The following is a 27,114-nucleotide window of genomic DNA, read 5'->3' on the forward strand; positions in this document are numbered from 1 at the left end:
AGGTTTGAATATCGTTTTTTATAAAATTATCTATCACGCAATAAACCGCTTGTTTTTGCGTGCAAACTTTGGATTTTTGAACTTTATTCGTAATGTACGGAAATAATTACTACGAATCTGGCTAATTTAGCTTAGTTCCTGGATATGAATAACTTTTAAACCAATTTTTAGGACGTTATGCAAAGTAGCAAATTATTTTAAAGGTGTTTAAGACTAAAATGGTTAGTATGAAATAAATTAATTTTCTAAAATAGCGCATTGTTAACCAAATTTGTTAAATTTTTAACATTTTTTTAGAAAATAATCACATTATGGTAAACGAATTTCGATTAAGTGGGTTGCTGATTATACTAACAGGTACAATTCGAGATATTTTTTAGTGCGGTATAATTTGCTATCTTAAGAGTATTTCTTTACAAGCCATTGTTTATTTTGTAGCAAGTGTTATTCAAAATGGAGCTTCGACTCTAGATGAATATTTAAATAAGTACGTATATCTTAATTTTAAAATTAAACAAAATGTTTATATTTTTTAAATGTCGCTGCACATTTGTCTTTATTTTAGAATCGGAGCTCAAACAGATCTAATTGTTGATGTAGGTAAGTTTTTTTCACCAACAACTAACATAACGATGTTATTCACATCTAAAAAAAGATTGGTAAAGTAACTTTTTTTATATACTTTAAAATAAAATGTATTAAAATTGGATATATGATTAGAAAAGCGACAAATAAATGAAGCAACAACTGCTAACCCATCCTCTGTTACATCTGAACCGCCAAGTAAGTGTATTTTAAATTAGACTAAAAAACGTTTTTTAAGATTGGGGGCAATAAAAATGTGGCACAGAGGGGTTATGACTTCATTTCCGCTCAAAAACTGATAATCGAAATACGTATTTTCGTCAAATATTGCTCCCGTTGACCCCTTTATCCCCTTTGTGCCAACTTTTAGTTAGCAAAATTCGATTGAAAATTAAATTTACTTTAAGATTGGGGCAATAAAAATGTGGCACAGAGGGGTTATGACGTCATTTCCGCTCAAAAACTTTTATAATAAGTCATAAACTGCTTCGAATGTGTTTTTACATTTTGAATATCACGGTTGTTTTAATATTTATTTTATGCTATAAACACAATGAAATAATATTTTAATGACGTCCCCCACGCAGATCGTGACGTCATTAAAAAATAAAACATTCCGCACTCTGCACATGCACTCCACCTTTTACATAGGCAAAAAGTACTCCGCACTCCGCACAAGCACTCCACCTTTTACATAGGCCCACAAAGATTGTAAAAGGTTAAAACAAGAGCTATAAAAGAAACCAAACTGGGGGATTTCCCTGTTTAAAAAGTTAAGATTTTAGCACATGTTAATAACCTGAACTGTTTTTAACATATTTGAGCTGATTTTACATTTTTAACAGGTTCTTGCGATCAACAACCGTGTCTGAACGGCGGCACCTGTATAGAAATAAACGAATGTCGTTGTTCCCCAATGTTTTTCGGCTTTCGGTGTCAATATAGTAAGCAAATGTATAACGTTGTACTTTTAACATTAACTTAAATATATTTGTTACGTTCGTTACATACTACAGTAATTTATTGCAAGTTTTTTCTTTGTAAAATAAACAAGAAGCAACATTTTTTTAGATGGTTATGACAAAAACCAAAGTGATGTTGTAGACACAACAGTTGAAACATCAGGTTCAATTTGTACCATGTTTGGTCCTGGTAATGTTATTACATTTGATGGTTTGGTGTATGATTTTCCAGGAAAGTGTCAATATGAAATGGTATCAGTAACAGATGTAGTAGATTTCAAGGTATGCCCTACCAGGTTTTAAACAAATAAAAAAATGGCTGTGAATGAAAAATTATTTTAATTTAAATTTAAAAAAATTGTAAACCATTATTGTTTAATAGGTTTTGGTACGTAAGAACCCGAATTGTACCCAAAACAATAAATATGTGTACTCCAATGGTAACTGCATCAGTCTAGTGACTGTTTATGTGTCTTCCGCAAATATAAAGATCACAATCTCTGAATTATCAGTTGCAATTAATGATGCACCGTAAGTTATACTGTATTTAAAAGGTGTTTTGTAAGATATATAAAGTAAACATTAATTTTTTTGAATAATTACCAGTTGTTTTCAGAATCTCACTTCCATATGATGGATATGGTATTATGGTTTCTCGTATCAATCCCTATGTGATAATGACACTCGGAGGCATGACTCTTCGATATGATGTTGTGTCATCATCAGTTAATATTATCTTATCGCCTGACCTTTACCAAAATAAGACTACAGGTCTTTGTGGCAACTACAACGGGTTGAGTTCAGACGATTTAGTTTCTAGGCAAGGTAAAATAACCTCAACATTTTTTACATAAACAACAATAGCATTGGAATTGACAAGAGATATCTATATATATATATTTCTTACAAGCATCCATTGCTAAAAAATTTTTTTATATTTAGGAGAAACAGTGGTATGGTCTGAAGGTCATATTGTTGCAAAGACCTGGATTGAAAAAGATGTGGATGAAACGTGTTACGATATTGCCATGATTCACCAAAATATCACAGATTGCATAGCAACAGATGTAAATTGTTAAACATATCAAACTAAACTTAAATGTCACAAACTATTTTGCAACTTTTGTTTTTTAGGAGGTTGCTTTGATTTGCAACATTCTTTGGGCCTATTTCCTTGATTGCCATAACTACTTAAACCCGAGCAAATTTTATGAGTTATGTAAAACTGAGCTGTGTTTGTGTGGCTACAAAACTAGACCTGATTGTCAGTGTGATGTCGTGTCCCTTTATTCAAGGCAGTGTGCTGTAGCTGGGGGGCATACACCAAACTGGAGATCAGAAACTCATTGCTGTAAGTTACACATAGTGTATATATAAAATTGTAATTTTATTCATTACATGTTCCCTTATTCGGTTATACTAAAAGAATTTTTGCTTTCCATTGTGTATAACAACTTAATGTTTACAGTAAGAACATGTACAGGAGCTCAAGATTGGCATGAATGTGGAGTCGAATCTCCTCCAACTTGTATGATGCAACATTTAGTTCCTAACCAAAACTGTTTTGATCGTTGTCAATGTTCAAGTGGTAAGATATGTGCTTTAGTTATCAGTAGCGTTTATTTGTATGTTTAACAAAATAGGTGGTACTCAAACAGTTTAATTGAATTCAAATTTTTATCCCAGATCTTTATGCAAATGGAAGAGAATGCACTGTGCTGTCAAACTGTCCTTGTATCCACAGAGATATAGAATACAGACCTGGTAGTGAGGCCAGTATACATCAATGCAATAACTGGTAAACTATATCATTTTAGTGAATAAATATTTATTTTATTAATAATTACACAAAAATCTTTACATATTAATCTTAATTGCATAAAAACCTTTACATATTATTCTTAATTGCAAAAAAATCTTTACTTATTAAAATGTATTGATATTAGCACTTGCTCATCTGGCCAGTGGAATTGCGTTGAATCTATGTGCCCTGGAACAGCTACTGTTCAAGGTTATGGTCATATTGAAACATTTGACAAAAAATCCTACACATTTAATGGGCGGTGTCAGTATATTTTTGCAAAAGATTGTGTGGACAACACATTTTCAACTTATTTGGAAAATTGTGAATGTGGTGTAGATGCTGGTGTCAGTTGTGTAAAAGCTTTTACCATTTTACTTCATATTCATGGAAGAACTCAGGTAATTTTATTAGTGTTAATTTTATTTATTAAATAAAAATTTACATTTATTATGTGATATATTTAATTCACAAATTGCACTTTGATTTTTAGGAAATTTCGTTGAATGATGATTATGTTGTAAACATTAACAGATATGAAGTTCATTTACCTTACAAATCTGGTAAGTAAAATTTTTCTAAAAACCCATAAGGAAATATGTCACAACCATATAAATAAAAAAACATTATTTTAGGTGACTTACACATATTTCAACTTTCATCCTTGTATGTGGAAGTTAAACATGAAGCTACAGGAATTCAAGTAATTTGGGATGGACATAAAACCATCTTTCTTACGATTCCACAAAAATATAGAGGTCGCTTTTAAATTTACATTTTTATATTGTAAAACATATAAAAACGAAATGTAACCATAAAAAAAACCAAAAAAAAAACGAAATGTAACCTTTATAAATGAGCAGGTAAAGTCTGTGGAGTTGCTGGAAATTACAATGGAAATGCTGCAGATGATTTCATTTCATCACAAAATATGATTGAAAGCACAGCTGCCTCATTTGGAAATTCCTGGAAGTTAAACCAAGATTGCCCGAATGTTCCTGTAGAGGAAACACATCCATGTGAAGTACACAGTGATAAAGGTAAATTTTAAATAAGCATTACATTGTTTTGTTTGTTTCTATGCTTGGCACTTTTGACCCAATTTTTTAATATTACTATTGCCAATTCTATTTAATAAAATAGTTTATGTTAAACCATTTAAATAGGAATAACTGTTATGTTTATTTTTGGACAACAGCAAGTTATGCTACCGAGGCCTGTGAAAATATCTATAGTTCAAAGTTTGTAGCTTGTCATAATGTTGTTGATCCTGATCAATATTATAAGAACTGTAGATATGAGTTTTGTGAATGCACAAAGGCTTTAAACTCAGAGTGTATGTGTGATTCATTAACTGTATATGTTCATAAATGTTCTGAAGAAGGTATTTTATTAAATTGGAGATCACCAGATTTCTGTGGTAAGTTGCTGCATATGGTTTTAATTTAATAACTACTTTAATGTAACATAAATACAACAAACTTAATTTATCCCTTTTTTTAATAGTTTTTTATCACTTATAATTAAGGGTTGTATTTTTGTTGTTTGTATTAGAAATGATATGTAAAGGGGGGCAAGAATATGCTCGATGTGCTTCGGGTTGTGGAAAAAACTGTCGATCATTGTCAGTGCCAGAGACCTGTGAAAATCAATGTTGTGAGGGATGTAACTGTCCCAAAGGGCTTTATCTTGATCCAATGGGTAAGTTTAGTTAACGTTAAGGAAATATTACATAATTTAATATGGATTAAGGTAACATTGCAAAATATGTGCAGGTGTTTGTGTTAAGGATAAAATGTGTCCGTGCTACCACCTTGGTACTTGGTACAATCCTGGACAAACTATTCACACACCAGGAGTTTTATGGTAGGTGCTTTAAAAAAAAGTTTCCTGATTTCGATTTAAATAGAGCAAAAATAAAAAAACATTTTGTTCAGCTTAAACCATTAGTTAAGATGTTTGTACTTTTTATTTAAGTCAATGTGTAAGAGGAAGGTTGGAATGTGAAGGTGAAGGCACCCTTCCATCAAGCTGTCCAATTGGGCAAGTGTACCACAACTGTTCAGAGGGGTATGATGGCGAAAAATATGGAGCCGAGTGTTCAAAAACTTGCCAAAATAGAGATTTGCCATGTCCAGAAACATTATGCCAACCAGGTAAAATTAAGTGACTTTTTTTAATAGCCATTTAAAATGCTTTATTGTAAGTTACTCTGCTGATTTTATTGTTTAGGTTGCACATGTCCTATCGGTTATGTTTGGTATGAAGATAGTTGCATTGATCCAGATTATTGCCCTTGCTTACATAATAATAAGGCCTACAACGACACTCAAACTTTAAATGTTGAGTGCAATGTTTGGTAAGAAACACTTATAAAAAAAATTGCAATGTTTGGTAAGAAACATTTCAGATTGAATCACTTTAAAATGTTGTATTTTAAAATTGCTAATATCTTTAAGTCAATTTAGCTTTTAAGATTAAGCATATATTTATACATTTTTAGCACATGTAATAAAGGCCAGTGGTCTTGTACTGGTAATCATTGTGGAGGTGAATGTAGTTTAACTGGAGAATCTCATTTTTTAACATTCGATCAAAAGTGGTTTGATTTCAATGGGGATTGTGAATACATACTTGCAACTGTAAGTTATAAAAATGTTTGAAATGGTGTCAATACATCACCAAAGAAATTAATGACAAAGTATTGATGTATCAGTTTACCCCATTCAGAATCTTTCAATGTTTTTTCCTTTTTAAATAACTTTTTTTATTTTAAAGGATGAATGTGGATTAAATAGTGATAGTCATTTTATGATCTATTTTAAATCCAACCCATGCGAAACACTTGGTTATATTTGTACCAGAACAATCACTATAATTCTTGGGGTAAGCTCATCCTATCAAAGATAACTACTACTTTTAAAAGTTGTTAATTTCTCAATAACTTGTTAAGGTTATTTTAGCCATATAAATATTTGTTTTTATTTTTTAGCGAAACCAGATTCAACTTGATTCTGGATTACCTCCAGAAGAAACATCAATAGCTGACTCTACAGATGATGATATACCTTATGAGATAACCAAAAGTGGATTTTTTACCGTTGTATCAACTGCTACCGGTATTACTCTTATGTGGGATCATGGAACTAGGATTTATTTGGAACTTGCAAATTTTCACATGGTAATGATTTTTTAAATAATATCCAAAGATTTTTAAACTGAAATTGTAAAAACTGAATCAATATATAAAAATGTTGGACAAAACGAATTGGTTTTTTATCCATTAATAATAAATTATTTTGTTATTACAGGGGAAGGTTTGTGGTCTTTGTGGCGACTTCAATGGAGATGAAAACAATGACTTTTTGTTGAGAAATTTGGATATTGTAACCAGTAGCGTCGCTTTCGGAAACAATTGGAGATTAAAAGCATCATGTCCTGTTAGTAGCGGAAATCAAACAAACAATGTTGATTTGTGTGAGTTATATCCAAACAGAAAGTCATGGGCAACAAGGCAATGTAATATTATGAAAGGACCTGCATTTACAGAATGTCGACAAGAAGTAATATTTACTTTTAAACTGTTAAATTTAATTATAAACAAGTAGTTTCTCATATTTGCCATACATAGTATACATTCATGTTATAAAATTGTGTATTGTAGGTTGATTATGAGAAATATTACCAACATTGTATGTCAGACACATGTGGATGTGAAGCCGGTGGTGATTGTGAGTGTTTTTGTACATCAGTAGCAAGTTATGCTCATACTTGTGCCCATCATGGAATACTAGTTAGTTGGAGGTCACCTTCTGTTTGTCGTAAGTAAAATTCACAAACTTACTAAAAACATTACTTAGTTGTACTAAAATTGAAGTAGATTTTTAGGAATTACTTTTAATTTAGCTACAATGTGTGAGCAATACAATCAAAATGACACTTGTGAATGGGAATTTGAGCCTTGTGGTACATCTTGTCCTGATACTTGTTGCAATAGAAATAATCAATATAACTGCCACCTGCCATGTTTGGAAGGATGTCATCCTAAATGCCAATTTGGGCATGTTTTTAGGTAAAAAAAAATTTCTAAATAAAATCAACCCAATTAATCCAAGATAAATTTTTGCGTTTAATTTGTTTGGTAGAAAATAACTATAAATTGTTTTTAGTCCGGATTTGCAAACATGTATTCCAGAGGAAAGCTGTCCAACTTGTGCAGCAACAACAACAGCAGTTGTAACTACTGTGTCTCCAACAACTGTGGTTACTCAAACTACCGTAACAACAGGTATGTAAATATTTCAAAGACATTTTAAAAATGCAACTATTTTTGTTTAAAACAATATATGTTTTATTTGGTAAAAATTATAAATTTATTTTTAAAAAATGTCTAATACATTTTATTATTTAATACATCAGCTACTACTATTTCTGCAACCAATGCAACTATTCAGCCTACCACTACTGTAGCAGTAACTGCTGTTTTACCAGTAGTAGGACCTACAATTCCTTCTTTTTGTCCGACATATTGCATTGATCGTAATGGAGATGCTAGACCGGTAAAGTAATTGTTGTTAAATAAGATTTATGCTCGAGTTAACTTTTTCGAGAAAAATAAATTATGCTTTTGAACTCTGTTAAACTTATTGTTTAAAAAGTAGTTCTTTTTATCTTTTTTTAGAATAAGGTTTTGATGGGTAATCTTGTTTATATTTATTATACAGCCAGGTGAAATTTGGTTTGATGAATTTTGTGATGAACAGCAATGTGCATTTTTTGAAACAGACTGCCCTTCTGTAAAAAAGACGTCCAACTCATCTTGCGTATTTAGCATCCACTGTTCCCTATACCAACACTCAGGTGTAATTGTTTATGCAAATGCATCATTGGACCCAGATCCATGTTGTGATGAGATGCATTGTAGTAAGTGGTTTAAAATATTTAATTTATAAGAAAAGTTGTTTTTAAGCCTTAAAGTAGTTATAGTTCATGCTTTAACTTTTAGTATGCAATAATGACACTAAACTTGCATCATCCTGTCCTGAATGGCCAACCACATTTACTTGTGAGTCAACCCAGGAAATTCAGCAAGTTGGTATTTATCCTGACAGCGATGGTTGTTGCCCTGATCTTTCCTGTGGTAAGTAGTATCATTTTTTAACATTTGTAAATCAATAAAATACTTCGCTAGGCTCATTTTCTTAACGCAATATAAAGTTAAGCCTAATATTTAGTTTAAATTTTGCAGTTTGTAAAAATGATACTTATCTTGCTCTGAACTGTCCAAATTGGGACTTGCAGTGTGGTATCGGAGAAGAAAGAATATTAAACTCTACCTTAAATTGTTGTCCTGTTTATACTTGTCCATGTAAAGATTGTGTTTTACCTGATAACTCTACACAGTTGGTATGTATAATTTTAAAAATCGTTTTCTTTTAAAGAAGGATTTTAAAATGGACGTTTTTAGTAATTCCAAAAACAATATTTTTTTTGATCCTGTAATTTGTTAAAACAACAACAACTAGCACTAATATTTAAACAGACTGGTGGTACGTGGAGTACAAATGATGGGTGCATTACTAAACACTGTCAACCCAATTCACCTTGTCCAACAGTAAAGATATTGGTTAACAAATATGATGCTTGTACCTCACCAAATCCTAACATTTGTACTTCACATGAAGAACTTCAGGAAGTAATTTTAATTAAATTTAAATTGTTAGGTTTATTTTATGTTTGAAGATGCACAATAAAGTTTAATCATGTAAAAAGTAGTCTACCAGTTTTAGACTTGTGTTAAAAGAAAATACATTTTACTATACTTGCAATAAAATAATATATGCATATGTATATTTGCCTTCATTACAGGTTTATTATACTAATCCTACTGATGACCCTGACACATGCTGTCCAGAATTTAAATGCCAATGCAATGTTTCTCTACCAGGAAAACAATGCCCACAATCTTTTAAAACTATGGAATGTTCAGAATATCAAGAAATACAAGTTGAATCATTTTTTCATGACAGTTCTGAATGCTGCCCAGTTTATTCATGCGGTTAGTGTTACAACATAGACTTTGTTTGTAGTTTTAAAGCAATTTTTGTTGTTTTAATTTTCTTTTACATTTATTGTAGTATGCAAGCAAAATGTATCAGAAATTTGTGCACAATGGACTGACTTTTCTTGCCAGGCAAACTATACAAAGAAATTTCTTGGATACACCAACGAAAGCGACCTGTGTTGTCCCTCTTTTCAGTGTAGTAAGTTTTTATTGCTTAATATTTTCAATGTTTAAACAGTGTTGCGAAATGTTTTTAATGTTTAAATAGTGTTATTGTGTGTTAAAATTGTTTTTTTTTATTATTCAGTACCACAGTTATGTCTTACTCCAGAAGGGCTGCCTTTTACAGTAAGTTTTTAACAATTTCTTATTTTTATAGAAGTAAATGGGTGCATAATGTAAATTCTAATTTAATATTTAAAAATTAAGTTACTATTTGTTTAAAATTTACCTATTAAACCTTGAATATAAAATTGCTGTGTTTCTATTAAGGGCATAGTGCATTACCAGTTAGAAGGCAAATGTTGTGAGCGGGAGTGTTTTGATGATGAAGATCCTGTGCATGTGACAGATACTTGTCATCAGTCAACTTGTAATTATACTTGTTCTCATGCACAACACAAATCTCTTATGAAAGTAACTAAGAATCCCAACAAACCATGCTGTTATGAATTTGATTGCGGTGAGTTTTTTAAATTTTGTTAATATTCTTTTTACATAGCTATATTTGTAACAAAAATGTTTACTTTTTAATTGTTTTTAAAAACTATCTTGGTTCGTATTGAAAAAAATTTAATTGTCGTTTTAAGTATGTGACAACAGGACTTGTGCTGTACCAACATGTACTGAAGTTGAGTCTTTGGTTTTGGTCCAACCGGCTGATAACTTTTACAATTGTTGTGCCACCTATGTTTGCAGTAAGTTTTGAAAACTAAAAAACTTTTGATGCTAAATAAATATAAAAATAGTTTTTTTAGTGCTAGTAGTAAAAGAGATTATCTTACAAAAAAATTGCTTTAAATTATTCCAGTGTTACTAGATATATTTTTTATGTTTTTAGATAGTGTTAGATGTTCCTATAAAGGAGAATTTTTTCAGGTATTTTCACTCACCATTATTAGTCTTTGTAAATTTTAGTCTAAAGTCATATACTTTTTGCAGTAAGTAAACTTCTATTTTTACCAACAGCCCAATGAAACATGGATTGATGGACGTGAGACTTACAGCTGTTTTTACAACGAATCTACTTACTTATACGATGCTACGGTGATAATAACAACCGAATGTGTTCCTATTACATGTCCGAATGACCAATATGTTAGAATTGAGAATGGAACTGATAATGCTGGGTGTTGCATAAATCATTATTGCGGTAACTTTTAGGATTTAAATTTAAAAAAATTAACAATTATTGTTACAACTTAATGGATAGGCATGTTTGTTAAGTTAAAATAATAATAAAAATTTTAACTGTTTATTTCAGATTGTAAATATGCTAAAGTTGATGGTCAAAACAAAGCAGTAAGAAAAATATTTTAATAAAAAAAAAGTTTTGAATTGTAAAGGATCATTTATTTAAATTTAACAGAAATATGCATTAATAAGTGTAGCCTATTGGGTTAAATTTTCAATTTATGACAATAAATACCAAACTAGAACTTGGACTAACTAAACATTGTTTGTTAAAGATTGGTTACGAGTACCCAAACCCATTGAACCCGCTATGTTCAACAATGCGTGTTATAAAAACAAATAAGCTATGTCCAGAGGTTGAACCCTATACACCACCATGTGCCAGTAATGATGTGTGTGGAGAATGTGAGGAAACTGTGTTTGTTAATGAAACACTTTGTTGTGGCAACATAACCAGATGTGGTAGGATATTCACTTTCTTATATTTTAAGCTATGAGAAGTCATCTTATTTATGATTAGTTTAGGGTTCAAATAAAAGCAATAAATATAAAGAATTTAATTTAACAGTCCCAAATTTAAAAATATCACTCATATATTTTAACAGAACCAAAATACTGTCCAACACCAGTTCAATGTGGAGCTGGTCAAAAAAGAGTAGTTGTATCCAATACAACATGTTGTACCACTTATGATTGTATATGTAAGTTATTAATTTAAAGAGAGCATTTTTTTAGGTTACATTTTTAAGCAATTTTTTTAAGTTAAACTTTGATTTTTTTATGTCTGTTAAATTACAATTTTTGAAATTTTGATGTGTACACACTATTTATATAAAACAACATGGTAAAATTTAGGTTCGTGTGATTTGGGCCAGCTTAATATCAACACTTTTCAATGTAGTGAAAATGTTGACTTTACTGGAAATTGTACATATCTTGTTACCAAGGTAATTTTTTGCATTATTTTAACAGATTTCTAAATTTTTTTGATTTAGAACTTTTAAATTAAGTCATTAAGGTTTAAAAGAGCTTTTTTGCAGACAATCGGAAGTGACTTATATCAGGTTTCAGCAGAGCAAAAATTCTGCACAGAAATATTTCCGAATTGGAATTATGCCATCAACCAAATGTGTATAAAAAAGCTGATTATTTGGTACAACAATAAAACCTATACAATTTGCTCTGAAAATGGAGAGGTATAGTTGTATTTATAGTTGTAAAACAGTTATATTAAAAATTAATACAATTTTTAATGTTCTTACATAATTTAGGTTAAAGTTGACGATTTTATAGTTCAACACAGCAATACTGGTGGAGTGCAACTGCAAGTTATTCATGTTGGTATTGAACCACTAAAATATGTTTCATCAATACGCTTTGAATTAGATCTTGTTGGTTTGGTTATAACTTACACTCATCCAGATGTTTTAAATAACCCTGACACAATTGGAATTTATAATGTTGAAGTATCAGCATCTAGCGAACAAGGAACTTATGGATTGTGTGGTGGGTTTTAAATAAAAATTTTCTGCTTTGTATTATGATAATACCTTGTTTACAATGTAACAGACCTTTATAAAACATTTCTGTTTGTAGGTAATTGTCATTTGAATCAAAGCCAAAATGAGACAGTTTGCCCTGAATTAATACCCATTTACCAAGAAGAGTACATTGAAGATGTAACTTGTCCCATTCCATGTGGAAACAATAATACCTGCGATGAAACACGTTGTAAAGGAATTGGTTCTTGTGGTGTATGCCATAATTGCTCCTATTTTAATTTACCTGATCCATGTGATGCACTAAGCAATTCGGTTTTTGGTAAAAATCCATAAAAAATAAATTTTAAAGATTTACTTTTCACTTAATTTTTTTATGTTGCTGAACCTTTTTTGTATTTTCTATACTATTATGCAGCAATGATATTTATTGTAATGGTTTACTGATAACAAGCAATTTTCATTATTTTAAATATTTTGATTCACAGATTCTTGTCACTTTAACAAAAACTTTGCTGAACTTGCAAGACTTTGTCAAGCTGAACAATGTTTTCAACAAAACGAGAGCAGATCTATTGTAGAAGAACAATGTGATACATGTACATCATCTTTTTTTTTAAAACATGTTATATCTTGCCAACAGGAAGGGTTTTGTAATGATTACACAAATCCTTTTTCTTGTAACAACGGTAAGTGAAGTAAAATGTGGAAGAATTATTTTGTAATAGATACTTGGTCACAGCTTTGAAATCTGTGAAATTAAAGTTATATGATAGCTGCTGAAAATTAAATATCAGGGATAACATTTTTTTTTTAATTTGCAAGGTAATGAAGAATGTGAGGGTATTCAAGAGTACGGGCTTTGTGTTGATTATTGCTTGATGGACAGAACCTGTGATGACATTAAAGTATTTTAAACATAATTGTTTTAGCAAAATTTTGACTAAAAAAGATTTTCAGTATCTGTTTATGTTATCTAGAGTAAAGTCTGGTCATGTTATCTGAAGTTTCATAATTGTTTAACATAGAATCTGATATTTAAAAACTTTTGTTATTTTAGTCTGGGGCACCAGTAAAATGTGGAGGTACTCTAGTTTCAGGATGTACTTGTCCAAGTGGATATGTGTTGCAATCATCAGATAACAGGACTTGCATCCTTGAAAAATGTATGTTTGCTAGACACTATATTATTTAAAAACCAGAACATTACTAAATTTAGAAATAAAACTGGGTTTGACATAAAATATATAAAAAATTAAAAATATGTAAATTTAGGTTGTTGTTCTGACCCACCTGTTTGTGAGGAGGGAATCAATTACCAACCAGTCCAAAATGGTACAGATAATTGTGGATGCATCATTTATACAAACCGATGTGGTAAGTTTTCTAATTCCATTCTTATCATTGATGAAAAGTATACTGGGTATTGGTAATATCTTAATGAAGCGTTACAAATACAAGCATACACCTTTATCAATTTCTATATAAAGCTCGGATTTAAAGAATAAATTATTATAATATCGCATCTTTTTTAAACAGTATGTTCTCCCACTTGTAAACATCCTGTCACTGAAATGTTAATGACTCCTGGGCAATTTGTATCCGCTCCAGAAATATGTGGTGGATACCAGTGCCCTGCATTCAATTCCTCCGACCAAGAAGCAAACTGTGAATTTCTGCAGGCTTTTTTTGAAAAAGCAACATGTCTACCACCCCATACAGACCCAGATTTGATTTGTCCTGATTATCAGAGAAGAATATCAACTTATTCATCATTTGATTCCAATAACTGCTGCCCTATTTATTCATGCGAATGTAACCCTGATAGCGAATTACAAAATGAATGTCAACAATGGAACTTTGCTTGTGAAGAAAATTATTCCAAAAACAGGACAAACTCATTTGATAAATGTTGCCCAGAATATGAATGTGTATGTAACCCATCATGTTTGATTCAATATCAGACTTTAATTGATGGTTGTAATTCCCCAAAAATATTATCTGTTTCGCCATTGCCAAAAAATACCTTTGATTACTTGTGCTGTCCAAATACAACCTGTGTTTGTCCCACTTGTTCTATCGATTACAAGGAAAAATCTGTTTGGGAAAGTGAATTAAAACTCGGTGAGATAGTTGTTGAAGATGGACCAACAGTTGAATGTTGTCAACCATACAAAATTGTGTGCGATTATGATGTTGAATCCTCACCCATTTGTGCAGCATATAAGCAAACTTGTGGACCAGGTTACAGCAGTTTTCAAAATGGAACTTATTCTGGTTGTTGCCCTGTAGAGTACTGTTATTGTGATACAAGTTCATGTGACAGCCCTCCAACTTGTACACTACCAAAGTATCTAGACATTACATCAAGTACAGATTCATGTTGTAATACATATGAGTGTGTATGTCCACCATCTAATAATAGCCTGGTTTGTGTGTCACCTAAAGTACCAGATTATACTACAACTATCTGTCCAACTAAGTATTGCAAATGTCCTGACAATTGTCCATTGGATCCAGTTATTAACTGTACGAGTAAGCCTGGATGTCGACCAGTCGCTGAAGAAAGAGATGAATGTGGTTGTGTTATAAATGCTACTTGTGTTGCTGATCCATCACCGTGTGAACAGGAACCCTCTTGCGCTGTATGTTATTATTCTGTGGAAGTTAGCACAGAATTTATTGTTGGGGATTGCAATTCCACTTGTTCAAAATATGAATGTCAAAGAAATGTATGTCCAGGGCCTAGTACAGATCCAAATATATCATGTCCTACTTATCAAAAAGTTTCTACCTCATTTTCTCCAACTGATACCGAGAATTGTTGTCCAAATTATGATTGTGAATGTAAACCCGACAACGAATTACGAACTGAATGTCCTCAATGGAACTTTGCTTGTGGAGAAAATTATTTCAAAAATAGGACAAACTCATTTGATGAATGTTGCCCAGAATATGAATGTGTATGTAACCCATCATGTGTTATTCAATATCAGACATTAATTGATGGTTGTAATTCCTCAAAAATATTATCTGTCTCACCATTGCCAGAAAATCCCCTCGATTACTTGTGCTGTCCAAATACAACCTGTGTTTGTCCCACTTGCTCTGTTGATTACAAGAAAAAATCTGATTGGGAAAGTGAATTAAAATTTGGTGAAATAGTTGTTGAAGATGGACCAACAGTTGAATGTTGTCAACCATACAAAATTGTGTGCGATTATGAAGTGGAATCCTCATCCATTTGTGCAGCATATATGCAAACTTGTGGACCAGGTTAGTTTTCAAAATGGAACTTATTCTGATTGTTGCCCTGTAGAGTACTGCTATTGCGACACAAGTTAGTTTTTAAAATTTTAAAAACAACGCCCATAATTATTTTAAACACATAAAACAAAGACGTGCAGTAACCCAATTTATCACAAAACATATTGTTTTGATTAATTTATAAACTATTTTATTTACCTAAATCATACTTTTTTTGTAATTTCAGGTACAACTTGTTCTCAATCACCCATCATGCGAAAGTTGACTGTAAGTGACAACGGAATAAACTGCACAGCTGAAAACGAAGTTAATATACCAACTTGTGAAGGAGCTTGTATTACTTCCTCGAGATTTAACATGTAATCAAAAACTGTAAAAATTTGTATTAGTAGAGCAAACAATTTGTTTTTATATTTAGCAAAAAGTATTAAAATAGTTATGAGCATCTTTAAAATAGAATATAAAAAAATTGGTAAACTCGTAAATTCTTTAAAAAATTCCTATTTTTAGCATTACCAAAACATTTGTGTCTCAATGTCGATGTTGCCAGATGAAAACTTTTGAAGTAAGACTAGCAAATCTTCTTTGTTCCAATGGAACCACTTTCCAACAGAAATACGATTACGCAACTACTTGCGCTTGTGTTGAGACAGAGTGTGTAGAGTAATACTTTAATCTTATTTAAATATTCTGCACTTTATTATATCTATCCACAAAAAAATCTTTTTTGGTGCTATTAAAAAAATATTTACTAAATTAAAAATGTATGTTAGCTACAACATAAATTACAGTTGTATGCTTTCATATTACCTAAATGTGGCCAAAAATATTCTTACATACCTAAAGTTCTAATTTAATGGTGCTTCTATTTTATAATCTTTGTTTTATATTATAAATATCCTCTATATCATACAATGTGTATTTTTATGTACTCTTCTATTAAAAATTTAACAAAAAACAAACTTTCTCTTAGCAATCAAAAAGAAAAATATCGTTTTTTGGTAATAATTTATATAATATTAATGGCAACCGGATTAGCATTATGGTAAAAAAGCGAGCAAAACATTTGGCATGGAAAAGTTAATTGCACATTGTCAAGTGAATAATTTACCCAAACTGTACATCTACATGTCAACATTCTTACTTAAAAAACTGTACATCTACATGTCAACATCCTTACTTAAAAAAACACATTAAAATAAAAGGTATAAGAAGCATAAGAAGCAGTGAAGAGTTAAAAAAGCGCATTGTAAGGCTGAATGGTAAATCTGTTTATTTAACCCCAGTGTTAGCTTAAAGTTCTCTTTTTGTAAACTTCAACTTTCCACTGGATTCCCTTTTCCTCCTGTATTCCTTGAGGTACATTTGCATAACTTAAATAAAATCATAAAAATAAATTTTAATATATTGCCATAACATAAAAGAAACAAAAAAGTAATTGAAATTTGATAACTTACTCTTCTGTTGGGACTTGATAAAATGTATCATCAAGTGGAGGTAAGAAGGTGTCACATTCAAAATCACCCAATACCCTTGTAAGGTATACTGTTCCACAATATGGTGAGTTATGAACAAGCTTAACATTAAATTGTAATTATTTAAATATATGATGATAATCCAGTTGTTTTTATAGAGGTATATATAACAATGTGTGAATTAAATTTGTAAATAACTTTTCATGTCTGAGAGCTTTAGGTGCACCAAACTGCTTGCATTTTAAGTATAATAGTATGATTATTTGGTCACATACTAAGGCAGCACCCATTTTGATATTCTGGAACAACACTGGTGTATGTTGAACAGGCAATAAGGGACATACTATTATAAACTTTCTAGTACTTAAGTCGATTTAAATAAATTTATTGATTAAAAATAAAAAGGGTAACACTTTACATTGTAAATAGAAACTCCACCCGCATTAAATACTTCATGAACTTTTTCTTTCCAACTATCTTGTTGTAATAGTTGAACCAATTCCTCAAGAGATCCTACTACGGCATCCTAATTTAAAAAAAAATTAAGGTAAGTAAAAAACCCTTGTTAGCTTTTTTTAATTAAAGTTGATTCAAAAACAAAATTTATATGTTACACTTTAAATTAAGCATAAAAATTAATGTATTTTGAATTATCATGTAATTTGGCATGATTTTTTAATAGAGTTGCTTTTTTGTAAAAATAATTAGATAACAAAAGGGCAAATGGAAAGCAACACCCCTTAGGTATACTATACATGTCTTACAGCTTCTTTAAAATCTTTAAAAGTCTTAGAACTACTTAAGACAACACTAATACGATCTTTTTGAATTTTTCTGGGCACTGAACACCAAGATTTTCGGCCGGAAATAACAACATTTAATTTTCCATGAGAGGGATTTCCATTTACAAATGAGTTAAAATATTGATATTCGTTTCTAAAATTATCATAAGGTTTTAAATGTCGACATAAATCTTGAAACAATTTATTTATTGGACACTTTTTTTTTATAATCCGCAGTATGTTTGTATTTTTATCAGGGTAGGGTTTTATACATGGGTTATGCAAACTCTAGAAATGAACAATATTGTTTTTGTGATATAAAAATGCTAAAGTTTCTTAATATGTCCATTTCAAATTTTTAAGTTTCAGCCAGATTTAAATTTTTTTTAAATAAAAAAAAAGCTTCCGAAATTCATACCATGCCTTTACTTGCTTCCATGTTAGATCTACTTAACACAATATTTATTCGATTTTTTAGTGGGCGTAACTTTTGGGGAATTGAGTCCCAGGTTTTTCGACCAATAATAACAACATTTCTTTTTCCTTCTGGGGGGTTACCCGTTGACAGTGCAGAAAAATGTTTGCCTTCTTTTCTAGACATGTTTTGTTTAACAAATTTTATTAAAAAATTTTAAATTTTTGCAATAATAGACAGGGGGAAAAATATAAACACACTGTGAAATTATAAAAGTTGTACAAATCAAAGTTTAATTTTTGGTAAACTTACGGTAAATGCCATGGTAGATTTCCTTTATTTCCTATTCCCCAACTTTTGCAGCAGGCAACAACTGTGTGAATTTTTAACTCCTTTTCAACACCCATTTTAAAGTAACAGATATTACAAAAAATTATTTCTAAATAGAGTACAAAAGGTAAGTTATGTACAAACAATAATAATTTGTCTGAATTTTACAAAAACTGTGGCAGTAAAATAATATTAACAATGAAACCAAGTTATTTTTGCAAACAAAAAAATCTGATTCTGCGTAATGTTAAAAACAACAAAAAGTAAAGAAAAATAATTTTCTTTTAATGCGTAGGCAGGCTGTTACCATCTAATCAACATATCTAAAAGATAAAGTGCTTGCTGAACAAATTTAAAAATATTTGGTCCAACTAAAAATAAATTCTAAGTAACAGTTTTGAAACATGTATAGAAAATGCAGATTATTATTTAAAAGTATTACTTTATTTAAAACAAATGATTAGTCTTGGCTTTCTGCATTTTGCCCATCATCAATCATATTCTGCAAAAGTTGTAAACTTGTATCCATGTCAGTAACATCCCATATTTTAGGTTTAGTTTTAACTTTTTCTTTATCTCCATCGCCATTTGACATTTTCTCACCTTCGAAGTCTATATTACTTTCGGTATTGCTTGGCAAGTTCAGGTCTTTTACAATTTTGTCATAATATTCCATCAAGGACAAAAGTGCTGAAGCTTTAAGAACCCCAAAATCAACCAAGGTGACAAGATGTAGAAGTAGATTTCGTCTTAGGGAATGTTGAGCTATTAAAGGAGCATGCAGGTTTATAAACAATCTGCACTTGACATTAACCTGGGAATCAGAAATGCAATAATGTTTAATTACATACAAATTCCACATTTTCATAATGGGTTTCTCCCCTTCATTGACATCAGTGAATTCGTCAAGCATGTGCCGAATGTGAGATCTCAGCCAATCAGGATCGGTCTCGTCCTCAGAATCATTGTCAAATTCACATGGTCGGATGGGTACAGCCGTTCTACTGTGAAAATACAGACGATGATGACCATCTGTATATTGGGCGGCACTTGACTCTAAATTATCCTCCTTTTCTAGCATTTCGTTGATATCCATCTTAGCACATTGCTTAGCCTTTTGTGATCTGTAAACAAGGAGATCAGTTGCTGGGATTCGATGCACAGGACCTCTTCTGCTGAACACCATTCCAGGTTGGGCAAATATAAACTGAGGGTTACCACTGTAAGACCCATCATAACATTCATTTACTGAAACCTCAACGACAACCCCATGTGTTTGTATTGAATAAACAAAATTAAACCTAGGATGACAATATCTTAAATGTTTAAACAAGCCATATAGATTCATGCAATTAAGTAAACACCAAGGACATAGACAGTCTTCTCTTGCTTCGGTTTGCTGGTGTGTTTCGGTGCTATAAATAAACTGATAAAATATGTTAGAAGATGTTGTATCTTTTTTAAAGATTTTTCGATATTCAACTTTTTGGTAAGGTAAAAGAGATTTGTCAATCATTTTTTCAGTTTTTTCTTCTGAAACAACAGCTTCTGGGTCTTTTTCTTCGCTGTAGCTTTTGACCAAACTATTCTTTCTGCATAGTCTTTTTGGCTCTGATTCCATTGATTCAATGTCATTTCTTTCTACAGATTTTCTACCATTGTTATCAAGAGAATCAGAATTTTTCGAGTCAATCCAAGTAAGTTTCATCTTTAAGTTTGCAGTGCCATTCATGGAACTTAAAACTTTGATATCTCTTCCACCATCCAAAGCTTCCCAGGTTGAGTTCTTTTTATTTTTAATAGAGTCTGTAGTCTGTCGTGCCATAGCTAGCTCATATTCTCCATTTAACAAGCAAGTTTCATGGTCGTTATTAAATAATGCTAATTCTGCCTCATATATGACTCCAACTCCAGGCATGGATTGATCTGAAAGATATTTTCTTGAATTTTTTCCAAATTTTGGAGGATTTTCTCTTGTGGTAGAATTACTTTTTTCAGAACTGTCATCTGCAAGGTTTTTTCGTTTTCGGGGGCCACTGGTAAGGTTATGCAAAGAAATTGCGGCAGGATTTTGCTCTAGTTTTTTTTTTTTCTTCCATCATAATCATCATTGTCACTTTCAGCACTTGATTCTTCATCAGAATATTCTGAATTACTTTCACTGCAGCTGTCTCTTGTTTCGTACACACGAAAAACAAGAGTGTAGTTTTTGATCAGAAGACTATCATCGGGCTGCTGGATATCAGACATGGACAAAGAAACCACAGAATGATAATTAACCGTTCTTGGGTTAACCGCTACTTCTGTCGACCCAACAATATTTTCAGATTCAACACTTTGACCACTTTTTCTGCGACTTTGTGAGGTGTTATGCAGAGATATTGTAACTTCAACATTTTGCATTCTTTTTGGAGAAGAATTGTCCGAGTCTACACCGGGATCTGTAAAAAACCCAATAATTTCTAGTTTAAGTTCATCAAATATCTTTTTCGATTTTCCATTTAATTTGGATCGAGAAAGTTTTGCCACCTCAAGCATGTCATCAACTTTGAAAAGATTTCGGCGTTTATTATTTCTGGAACAGCGATGAAGCATGTAGGATGTTGACCTATGCAGAAAGATGGGAGAAAATAAATGTCTGGCATACAAAAATCTATAAATTTGAGTTGGTTTTTCAAATGCAGACATAAATTCTTCTCGGTCTTGTTGCAAATTAAGAATGACTTCATTATTTTCAGGCTTCTCTTTTTTTGGCCTTGGCATTTTGGTGGATTTTTAACAAGTCAACCTAAATTACTGTGTTAATTTATTCTTAATGCTGCAAAAGAAATAAAAAATAAAATTCAAAAATGATCACAAAAAACAAATAAATTTATTGATATGTATACTATGTGTAAAACCATTTTGTTTACTTAACAAATTAATATTTAAGTGTATCTGGCTCTTTAATTATCTCTGCAAATTTTTGCATACGTTCTTTTAATATGGCATGTTTTTCTTGTGACATTTTTCTTTCTTCTTGTTTTTTTTTGACTCTCTCTTTTTCGATTTGAACAAAAATACTTTCTTCTTTTTTCAGTTTAATGTCAACTGCCTCACGAACTCTTGCCAAAGCAATTTCATAATTTTTTAGTTGAACTCGTGTTTCATTGCAATCCACTATAGTCTTTGTAGGTACATGAGTGATGTGGACTCTACATTTCTTTTTATTCGCTTTTTGGCCTCCTTTGGTGCCTGGTGGCATATAAATAACTCTTAGATCCTTTTTCTCAATTTGAATTACTTTTCCAATTTTGTCAATTTTGTTAAAGTATTTCATATATTCCCGTACTTTGTTGACATTATGATGACTCGAACTGTTTGCTTGTGGTATTAAACCAAACTGAAATGCCTTTAACATTTATTTTTTAACATGTTAGTTATGATTAAGTTATTTAAATGTGTGTTAACCAATTCGCTTATTGTATAGAACTAAAATAAAACAAAAAATAGATTATATATATTAAAATTGAACTTTACATTTTTAATAAACAACATCAAATATAACTCTGACATGTTTTACATTATTTAATCAGTTTAACTATACCATTGATTGTTAAATACAAGCAACTTTTTTAAAGTCTAAATTATTCTGTTATTTTTACAGTAAACAAAAGAGAATTGGGGGAAGTTACATCCGCAACAATCAACTCTTGATTATTCTCAATACCGAGTTCTTTTAAAGTTTTTGATAAATTAGGTCTAGTAGCAACTTCAATTGAAGCAACTGTTTTCATGTATAAAGTTTTGCTCATCCCTTTAATAACTGCAGTTATACCAGGACTTTTCATTTGTAATAAATTTGAGTCGCGCAAATAATCTAAAATATCTCGAAGTGTGGATCCAGAAGAAAACTTTAAAACTTGGGGCTTCTGACTACATGCCAAACAATTTGCATTTCTTTGGGCCTCAAAAGTGTAAGTATAAACACCATCCACATCATTAAATACCATGTAGTTGTTTAAAGGAACACAACAACTACTAGCAAGCTTAAAAACCTCAGTTGCACATGCTGCAGCAATGACAGCATTTGTGGAAGCAACAGCTGGTATGATCCGCTTAACAACACCTTGTGTGAGCCGATATGTTACACCCTCTATTCCAAATTCATTTGCTCTTTCACTTGCCAAATTACAAATCCATTTAATATGGTCAGGATCATCACCATCTATAGGTACATCTCCAAATGGTTTTTCCTTTTCCCATCCAAACATTTTGACATACTCAACACAGTGTTCAGGTTGCCGTGGTGTATGAGCTATTGTACACATGGGAAAGTTAATTTGAGGGGGGTATAAGTCCAATGTGCATTCTATACATGCAGACATGCCTGGTAATATTACTCTGGCATTTCCTTTAAACCCTTCTGTGCCGCCATCTACAATGGGAATAATAGAACTTTGATCTAATGAACCATCATCATTGTACTCTAATAAACTAATTATCATCCCGTTGATCCATCTCCGTGCCACGATGGAATCAAGACCACAAACAACAACATGAAACTGCTTGTAAAATTGTTCATCATAATCTTCAATTCTGCAAAAGTGAGGTACAACTTGCGCACCTTTGACTCGATTGTTAATAAACTCAGCTGCAACCTTTGCTTTTCCCTTACCAATGTCTTTATGACGAAACAAAAATTGACGATTTAGATTTGACAGATCTATTGTATCCATATCAATAACATGAATATGACGAAATCCACTTAAGGTTAAGTCCTTAAGGAGTTCGCAACCTAGACCACCAGCCCCAATTACAAGGATTTTACAATTGTTTAACATAAACTGAAGTATATCGAGACTTGGCTCAAAATCAGGGTGAGCAAATGGACTAGGACGCCCAACAATATTTTCTAAGTTTTTCCATCTTCCAGGCCACGTAGTTGTTTCTCTTGGTGAAGAAATGTCCATTTTACCCCAAATATTTTTCTAAAACGTATTAAACAATAGAAAAATTACTAAACGCGGGAAAAATTATTTTCATGGATAAGTTGTGTAACTTTACTACTATATACTTTATCATTCATGGATTAATTTAAAAAATTTGTAACAATCTAACAATGTTTTTTAATTAATAAATAACCTCAAAACTGCTTAATCTTTTTAAAAAGTTTACTTTGTAGAAGATATTTTATACGCATGACTGCACCATGCTCATTTTTATGATTTACGATCTCAAAACGTTATCCTCAACAAAAATAAAGACCTTTTTAAATCAATCTGAAAATTGAAAAGACTTTTTACAAACAAAAGTTTTTTTTCAGTTTAGAACAATTAGCGGTTTTTAAACGGCAGTTCCAGTGTGTCACTTTGCTTACTATCGGGATCGTCAGATAGTAATAACGTAATGACGATGTGCTTACTATGCGCACGTTGCCAACTTGCTCCACCGGTAAAACGAAATCAGCGCTAAGCATTGCATAGTTTTAGTTAAGATTTGTTCACTTTTGTTTTACATTTGTTGCGTAAAATACAGTTCGTTTATTAATAAAATAACTTATGAAGTTACAATCTTGGAAAAATAGTAGGAAAAATTTATAATTCATCACTGTCTGTTATTCTATGTAAAAGACTGAAAGAAGCAATATCAGAAATGTCAAAACGATTTTCAGATATAAATGCTAAAATATCTTACATCACAAACCGGAAAACTGGACCAATACTTAAAGTAAAACGACCTATTATAATTAATGAGGACACTAAATTTGTAAACGTTCGACAAGAGAGAAATAAAATTTCATGCAGCGATCAAGTGGCAGCTTTGTTCCTATGCCTAAAAGAAAATAATTATTTGGATGCGAATTGTAAGCCAGAGTTAAAAAATTATCTGGAATGTGATAAAAAAGTTAAAGCCAACTTTCAAAGACAAGAAGTTCAGGTTAAGCTTCCAAAAGGAAATTTAAAATTTGATGAAGCAAGGGATTTGTTAAAAAGTTACCCAAATCCTGTGCATAAAAAGACTTATAATATTAAGAAAAACAATTTGATTTCTTTTTCTCCAGTCAAAAGAGTTAAAATTCCCAACAACGATATGGGAAGATCATTTAAAAAAATCTAAAAGTTTACCTGTTCATATTTTAACCCATCATTAAAATAGCTTTTAAATGTGTTTTGGGTTTAACTAATATTAAATATTTAATTATTTAAAATGTTGCAATTATTATCATCTAGATATAAATTCAACTTTTTGTAACTTGCATTTTGTCTTTAGATTTTTTAAATTTATCAGTTTAGTAAAAATATCAAAATGTCTGAACAGGTAGCTAAACGAACTAAAACCGAAAAAGTGGGAATTATTGGAAGGTAAAATAACTTCCACATGAAACTAACTCAATATCAAACCCATATTAATCCCTTACATTTTTAACAGTGGTCTTATTGGAAGAAGTTGGTCAATGTTATATGCAGGGGCTGGGTATAATGTTGTTATGTACGATGTTGTTCAAACACAATTAGATGGAGCAATGGCATCAATCAGGTAATTAAATAAAAACATAACGTTAATAAATTTATAAATTTTAACAATTTTTTATTTATTGTGTATAGGTTTGGTGAAAATGTAAGTTATTGGTCAACTTATTTATTGAATATTTTACAGAGATCAGTTATTTGATTTGGAAAAACAAGGATTACTAAGAGGTACTCTTTCAGCTGAGTTACAATTTGGTTTAATTAGTACAACAAATAATTTAACCGATGCTGTAAAAGATGCCAAGCATGTACAGGTAGCTTGAAGCGATTTTGCCAACATTTTTTAACAGTTTTTTTGAAATGAAATTTGGTGCTTTTAAGTAAACTAAGTTTAAGTATCCTTAGTTTGGTAGTCATTTAAAATTTTAACCTCATGTATAAATGTAACTTTTTTTCTAATTTTAGGAGTGTGTTCCAGAAAATTTGGAGTTAAAGCTCAAAGTGTTTCAGCAAATGAATGACGCATGCACGAGTGATGAAACTGTTTTGTGCAGTTCAACTTCTTGTATTCTTCCTTCTAAGATATTTACTGAGTTACCACGGGTAGCACAATGCATTATTGCTCACCCAGTAAGTTGTAAATAATTTCAAATTAAATTTTTAATAATGCTTTTGTTACACAATGCCTACACTTTACAATGTAGAGTTAGCAATGTAGATTGGAAGACATCAACTACGGTATTAGAGTAACACAAACATTTAATTTTATATATTTAACTAAAAAAAATACATTTTTAGTGCAACCCTCCATATCACTGTCCTCTAACTGAGATTATTCCTCACCCTAAAACTAACCCAGCAGTGGTTCAAAAAACAAAAGAGTTACTCACAGAAATTGGACAAACTGCAGTGGTTTTGACCAAAGAAGTCGACGGATTTGCGTTAAACAGGCTGCAGTATGCTATAATCAATGAAGCTTGGAGATTAGTTTCTGTAAGTTTTAATGTCACATAAAAAGTAAATTTACATATTTATTCTTATGTACATTATCAACCTATTTTTAGGATGGAATAATGTCGCCGGAGGATGTTGATAAAATATTCACGAGTGGGTTAGGAATGAGATATGCTTTTATCGGCCCATTTGAAACTATTCAACTTAACGCTGAGGGTAAACAGTTATATCCTTTAACAAAACTGTAAACCATCTTATTGACAGACTTTTAAAATAATTTTAATTATACAGGGACTCGTAATTATATGGATCGATACAAGGAATCAATCAAGCGAGTGACTAGCACGTTTGGGGATATTCCTACATATGATGGTGAAACACTTGAAATAGTGGACAAGGTAAATTTATAACTTTTACTTGTTTTTGTTTTTGGCTATTACTTTTTTATCTAAAAATAAATAAGAACTAATAAAAAGCTTGTAGTTAATTTTCATTTTTTGCAGGAAATGTCATCACGTATACCCGCTACCCCAGAGGAATTAAACAAAAGAAGACAATGGAGAGACCAACGACTCATTGCTCTTTCAAAACTGAAAAAAGAAATGGATTAAACATTCAATTCTTATGACCTTAGTTAATTAAAGGCATTACTGTTTTAATTCTACCTATTTATAATTATACCTACCTATGCCATTTTTGCTAGTTTAATTTTATTCATAACTTTTTTGTAACTTCACAGTGTTTTTACTTTTAAAAATTACTCGAATTTTACAATTATGTATTAATCGTATCATATAAGGCTGCAATTGTTTGTACTGTTTTTATTTAATTTGCAAATACAAATATAAATCATAATACTGCTGGTTTAATTTGATTTAAAAGGATTTTTAAAATATGCAGATTTATAAGATGATAAATATTAACTTGTGCTTGAAAAACGTTAAATTTTTGTTGATTGAGCAAAAATCAAAGCCATGTTTGTTAAATGGGTTAGGTAGGTAAGGGTATTAAAAATATTTAGGCTAATAAGCAGTGCCCAAAAGATGACAATTTGTCTTAAGGCTAAAATAAAAATTTCAAAACATTTTAAGGTTGGCAGTATTTGTATGTAACCC

At 31.1% G+C, this 27,114-nt stretch overlaps 7 protein-coding genes across 7 annotated transcripts; 3 read left to right on the forward strand and 4 right to left on the reverse strand.

The window, feature by feature from the left end:
* The first annotated feature begins 218 nt into the window (after nt 1–218).
* LOC145741072 (uncharacterized) lies at nt 219–16,258 on the forward strand. The gene is made up of 53 exons (XM_082558667.1): nt 219–225; nt 298–357; nt 721–783; nt 1,431–1,529; nt 1,657–1,829; nt 1,930–2,078; nt 2,164–2,372; nt 2,490–2,614; nt 2,682–2,898; nt 3,016–3,135; nt 3,234–3,345; nt 3,494–3,749; nt 3,842–3,911; nt 3,984–4,106; nt 4,212–4,388; nt 4,547–4,732; nt 4,903–5,049; nt 5,124–5,214; nt 5,326–5,504; nt 5,581–5,707; nt 5,852–5,990; nt 6,127–6,234; nt 6,341–6,529; nt 6,660–6,911; nt 7,013–7,169; nt 7,255–7,420; nt 7,518–7,636; nt 7,768–7,907; nt 8,073–8,271; nt 8,354–8,488; nt 8,597–8,754; nt 8,891–9,043; nt 9,217–9,406; nt 9,486–9,611; nt 9,720–9,760; nt 9,905–10,094; nt 10,222–10,329; nt 10,473–10,510; nt 10,601–10,784; nt 10,896–10,933; nt 11,101–11,287; nt 11,431–11,526; nt 11,681–11,772; nt 11,866–12,021; nt 12,097–12,331; nt 12,422–12,646; nt 12,813–13,013; nt 13,150–13,232; nt 13,385–13,490; nt 13,600–13,701; nt 13,864–15,600; nt 15,818–15,950; nt 16,102–16,258. The coding sequence occupies exons 1-53, from the start codon at nt 219–221 to the stop codon at nt 16,256–16,258; spliced, it is 9,030 nt and encodes a 3,009-aa protein (XP_082414793.1).
* Nucleotides 16,259–16,505: 247 nt separating this feature from the next.
* On the reverse strand, nt 16,506–18,698 carry LOC145748833 (dihydrofolate reductase-like). The gene is made up of 5 exons (XM_082564989.1): nt 18,576–18,698; nt 18,267–18,441; nt 17,485–17,592; nt 17,049–17,167; nt 16,506–16,964 (listed from the first exon to the last, which is right to left on the reverse strand). The coding sequence occupies exons 1-5, from the start codon at nt 18,668–18,670 to the stop codon at nt 16,880–16,882; spliced, it is 582 nt and encodes a 193-aa protein (XP_082421115.1). The 5' UTR covers nt 18,671–18,698; the 3' UTR covers nt 16,506–16,879.
* A 28-nt stretch (nt 18,699–18,726) lies between these two features.
* LOC145748849 (polycomb protein suz12-like) lies at nt 18,727–21,369 on the reverse strand. Its single transcript, XM_082564990.1, is given in 2 exon segments — nt 18,727–20,672; nt 20,675–21,369. Coding segments are annotated over 2 exon segments (2,301 nt in total). The 5' UTR covers nt 21,357–21,369; the 3' UTR covers nt 18,727–19,053.
* A 144-nt stretch (nt 21,370–21,513) lies between these two features.
* LOC145741088 (peptide chain release factor 2-like) lies at nt 21,514–21,993 on the reverse strand. Its single transcript, XM_082558669.1, has one exon. The coding sequence runs from the start codon at nt 21,991–21,993 to the stop codon at nt 21,514–21,516; it is 480 nt and encodes a 159-aa protein (XP_082414795.1).
* A 71-nt stretch (nt 21,994–22,064) lies between these two features.
* On the reverse strand, nt 22,065–23,559 carry LOC145748865 (NEDD8-activating enzyme E1 catalytic subunit-like). Its single transcript, XM_082564991.1, has one exon. The coding sequence runs from the start codon at nt 23,543–23,545 to the stop codon at nt 22,220–22,222; it is 1,326 nt and encodes a 441-aa protein (XP_082421117.1). The 5' UTR covers nt 23,546–23,559; the 3' UTR covers nt 22,065–22,219.
* Nucleotides 23,560–23,867: 308 nt separating this feature from the next.
* On the forward strand, nt 23,868–24,846 carry LOC145755170 (uncharacterized). Its single transcript, XM_082571399.1, has one exon. It carries the CDS (start codon nt 24,228–24,230, stop codon nt 24,690–24,692), a length of 465 nt encoding a protein of 154 aa, XP_082427525.1. The 5' UTR covers nt 23,868–24,227; the 3' UTR covers nt 24,693–24,846.
* On the forward strand, nt 24,781–26,797 carry LOC145755161 (lambda-crystallin-like). Its single transcript, XM_082571388.1, has 8 exons — nt 24,781–24,937; nt 25,005–25,112; nt 25,233–25,359; nt 25,511–25,675; nt 25,844–26,038; nt 26,110–26,215; nt 26,291–26,397; nt 26,503–26,797. Exons 1-8 carry the CDS (start codon nt 24,882–24,884, stop codon nt 26,608–26,610), a joined length of 972 nt encoding a protein of 323 aa, XP_082427514.1. The 5' UTR covers nt 24,781–24,881; the 3' UTR covers nt 26,611–26,797.
* The last annotated feature ends 317 nt before the right edge of the window (nt 26,798–27,114 follow it).

This window comes from Corella eumyota, chromosome 1, assembly GCF_963082875.1.
Source record: "Corella eumyota chromosome 1, kaCorEumy4.1, whole genome shotgun sequence".
Classification (NCBI taxonomy): domain Eukaryota; kingdom Metazoa; phylum Chordata; class Ascidiacea; order Phlebobranchia; family Corellidae; genus Corella; species Corella eumyota.

Bases quoted from the DNA above. Each gene is read 5' to 3' on its own strand.
- LOC145741072 (XM_082558667.1), top strand. The intron at 4,107-4,211 runs GTCGCTTTTAAA...ATAAATGAGCAG, and splicing joins GATTCCACAAAAATATAGAG to GTAAAGTCTGTGGAGTTGCT. The intron at 5,991-6,126 runs GTAAGTTATAAA...TTTATTTTAAAG, and splicing joins GTGAATACATACTTGCAACT to GATGAATGTGGATTAAATAG.
- LOC145748833 (XM_082564989.1), bottom strand. From the start codon at position 18,670: ATGGGTGTTGAAAAGGAGTTAAAAATTCACACAGTTGTTGCCTGCTGC. The intron at 18,442-18,575 runs GTAAGTTTACCA...AAACATGTCTAG, and splicing joins AATCTACCATGGCATTTACC to AAAAGAAGGCAAACATTTTT. The intron at 17,168-17,484 runs GTAAAGTGTTAC...TTTAATGTTAAG, and splicing joins GTGGAGTTTCTATTTACAAT to CTTGTTCATAACTCACCATA.
- LOC145741088 (XM_082558669.1), bottom strand. From the start codon at position 21,993: ATGTTAAAGGCATTTCAGTTTGGTTTAATACCACAAGCAAACAGTTCG.
- LOC145748865 (XM_082564991.1), bottom strand. From the start codon at position 23,545: ATGGACATTTCTTCACCAAGAGAAACAACTACGTGGCCTGGAAGATGG.
- LOC145755170 (XM_082571399.1), top strand. From the start codon at position 24,228: ATGTCAAAACGATTTTCAGATATAAATGCTAAAATATCTTACATCACA.
- LOC145755161 (XM_082571388.1), top strand. From the start codon at position 24,882: ATGTCTGAACAGGTAGCTAAACGAACTAAAACCGAAAAAGTGGGAATT. The intron at 25,113-25,232 runs GTAATTAAATAA...AATATTTTACAG, and splicing joins GGAGCAATGGCATCAATCAG to AGATCAGTTATTTGATTTGG. The intron at 25,676-25,843 runs GTAAGTTGTAAA...ATACATTTTTAG, and splicing joins AATGCATTATTGCTCACCCA to TGCAACCCTCCATATCACTG.